At 78.6% G+C, this 1,285-nt stretch overlaps 2 protein-coding genes across 2 annotated transcripts; one reads left to right on the top strand and one right to left on the bottom strand.

The window, feature by feature from the left end:
* Positions 1-46: 46 nt before the first annotated feature.
* Positions 47-454, bottom strand: AURANDRAFT_69400 (hypothetical protein; the record flags this gene model as incomplete). Its single annotated transcript, XM_009045167.1, has 1 exon — positions 47-454. A coding segment is annotated over one exon (408 nt), but the record flags the coding sequence as incomplete, so codon positions are not given.
* Positions 455-716: 262 nt separating this feature from the next.
* AURANDRAFT_69399 (hypothetical protein) lies at positions 717-1,186 on the top strand (the record flags this gene model as incomplete). The annotated part of the gene is made up of 1 exon (XM_009045168.1): positions 717-1,186. A coding segment is annotated over one exon (470 nt), but the record flags the coding sequence as incomplete, so codon positions are not given.
* Between the last annotated feature and the right edge of the window lie 99 nt (positions 1,187-1,285).

Below are 1,285 nucleotides of genomic sequence, written 5' to 3'. Positions count from 1 at the left end.
TCGCGAAGGCGCCGTCGAGGTCGCCCGCGTCCGCGCCCGCGGGGACGCCCGCGGCCGCGGCGGCCGCGATCTCGCCGCCCGCGCGGTCGAGCGCGCGCCGCACGTCGCCGCCGGGCCCGTGCCGCAGCACGAGCGCCGCGAGGCACGCCCGCGCGGCGGCGGCGGCGGCCTCGCCGTCGGCGCCGGCGACGACGACGTCGAGGCGCGCGCACGTCGCGAGCGCCGCGGCCTCGGCGACGGCGCCGCCGCCGCACGCGACGACGGCCTCGGCGACGGCGCGCGCGTTGCGCGGCCGGGGGAAGGCCATGTCGTCGCCGAGGACCGCCGACTTCCAGCGCCAGGCCCGGCCCGCCGCGCCGTAGCGCTCCGACGCTTTCGGCACGGCGAGGGACACGACGGCGAGCTCGAGCGCACCGGCGCCGGCGCAGAGGGCGACGACCAGCGCGCGCATCATCCTTCGAGCAGCGCCGCGTGTGCAGAGAGAGGACGGCTCGGAGCGGTCACCTAAAAACCGAGCAGCGCCGCGTGTGCAGAGAGAGGACGGCTCGGAGCGGTCACCTAAAAACCGAGCAGCTCGCAAGGCCGTCATGCGTCGTGATCATGCCGTGCGGCACCGATGCGGCACCGATGCGGCACCCGCCTTCAAGTTGCCGTCGATGCCGGGGGCTGCCCAAAACCGACATGCGGGCCGCGACAGGCGCGACGCGGCGTCGATGATGGTCGGGGCGCTGTACCGGTATGCGCGCTACGCGCTGTGCTTCCGGGGGAAGGTGACGCCGCTGGCGGCCGGGTGCGAGGCGCCCGACTGCGACGCGCCCGGCGAGTCCCTCGCCCCCGACAAACGGCCCGCGGCGCCGGCGCGGCCGCCGCCGGCCGTCGCCGTTTCCGGGTGCGGCGAGGCGGGGCTCGAGCGGCTCGCCGACGGCCTCGTCGTGCGGCCGCCCGTGCCCCACGGCGAGGCGGACGCGGACGCGCGGCTCGTCGCCGCGGCCAAGGCCGGCGACGCCGCGGCGGCCGGCGCCGCGCTCGACGGCGGCGCGCGCGCGGACGCGCGGGGCATGTGGGGCTCGTCGGCGCTCGTCGTCGCCGCCCAGTACGGCCACGGAAACGTCGCGGCGCTGCTGTTAGAGCGCGGCGCGGACGCGACGGTCCGCAACGAGCGCGGGTCCGACGCGCTCCTCTACGCGTGCCTCGAGGGCCTCGACGGCCTCGCCGCGGCGCTCTTGGCCGCGGGGGCGGACCCGGACCCGGCGACCTGCGGCGCGGCCTACAACCCGAACGCGGA

Source organism: Aureococcus anophagefferens (genome assembly GCF_000186865.1).
Source record: "Aureococcus anophagefferens unplaced genomic scaffold AURANscaffold_1650, whole genome shotgun sequence".
NCBI classification, from domain to species: domain Eukaryota; class Pelagophyceae; order Pelagomonadales; family Pelagomonadaceae; genus Aureococcus; species Aureococcus anophagefferens.
This window is presented reverse-complemented; position numbering and strand designations above follow the sequence as displayed.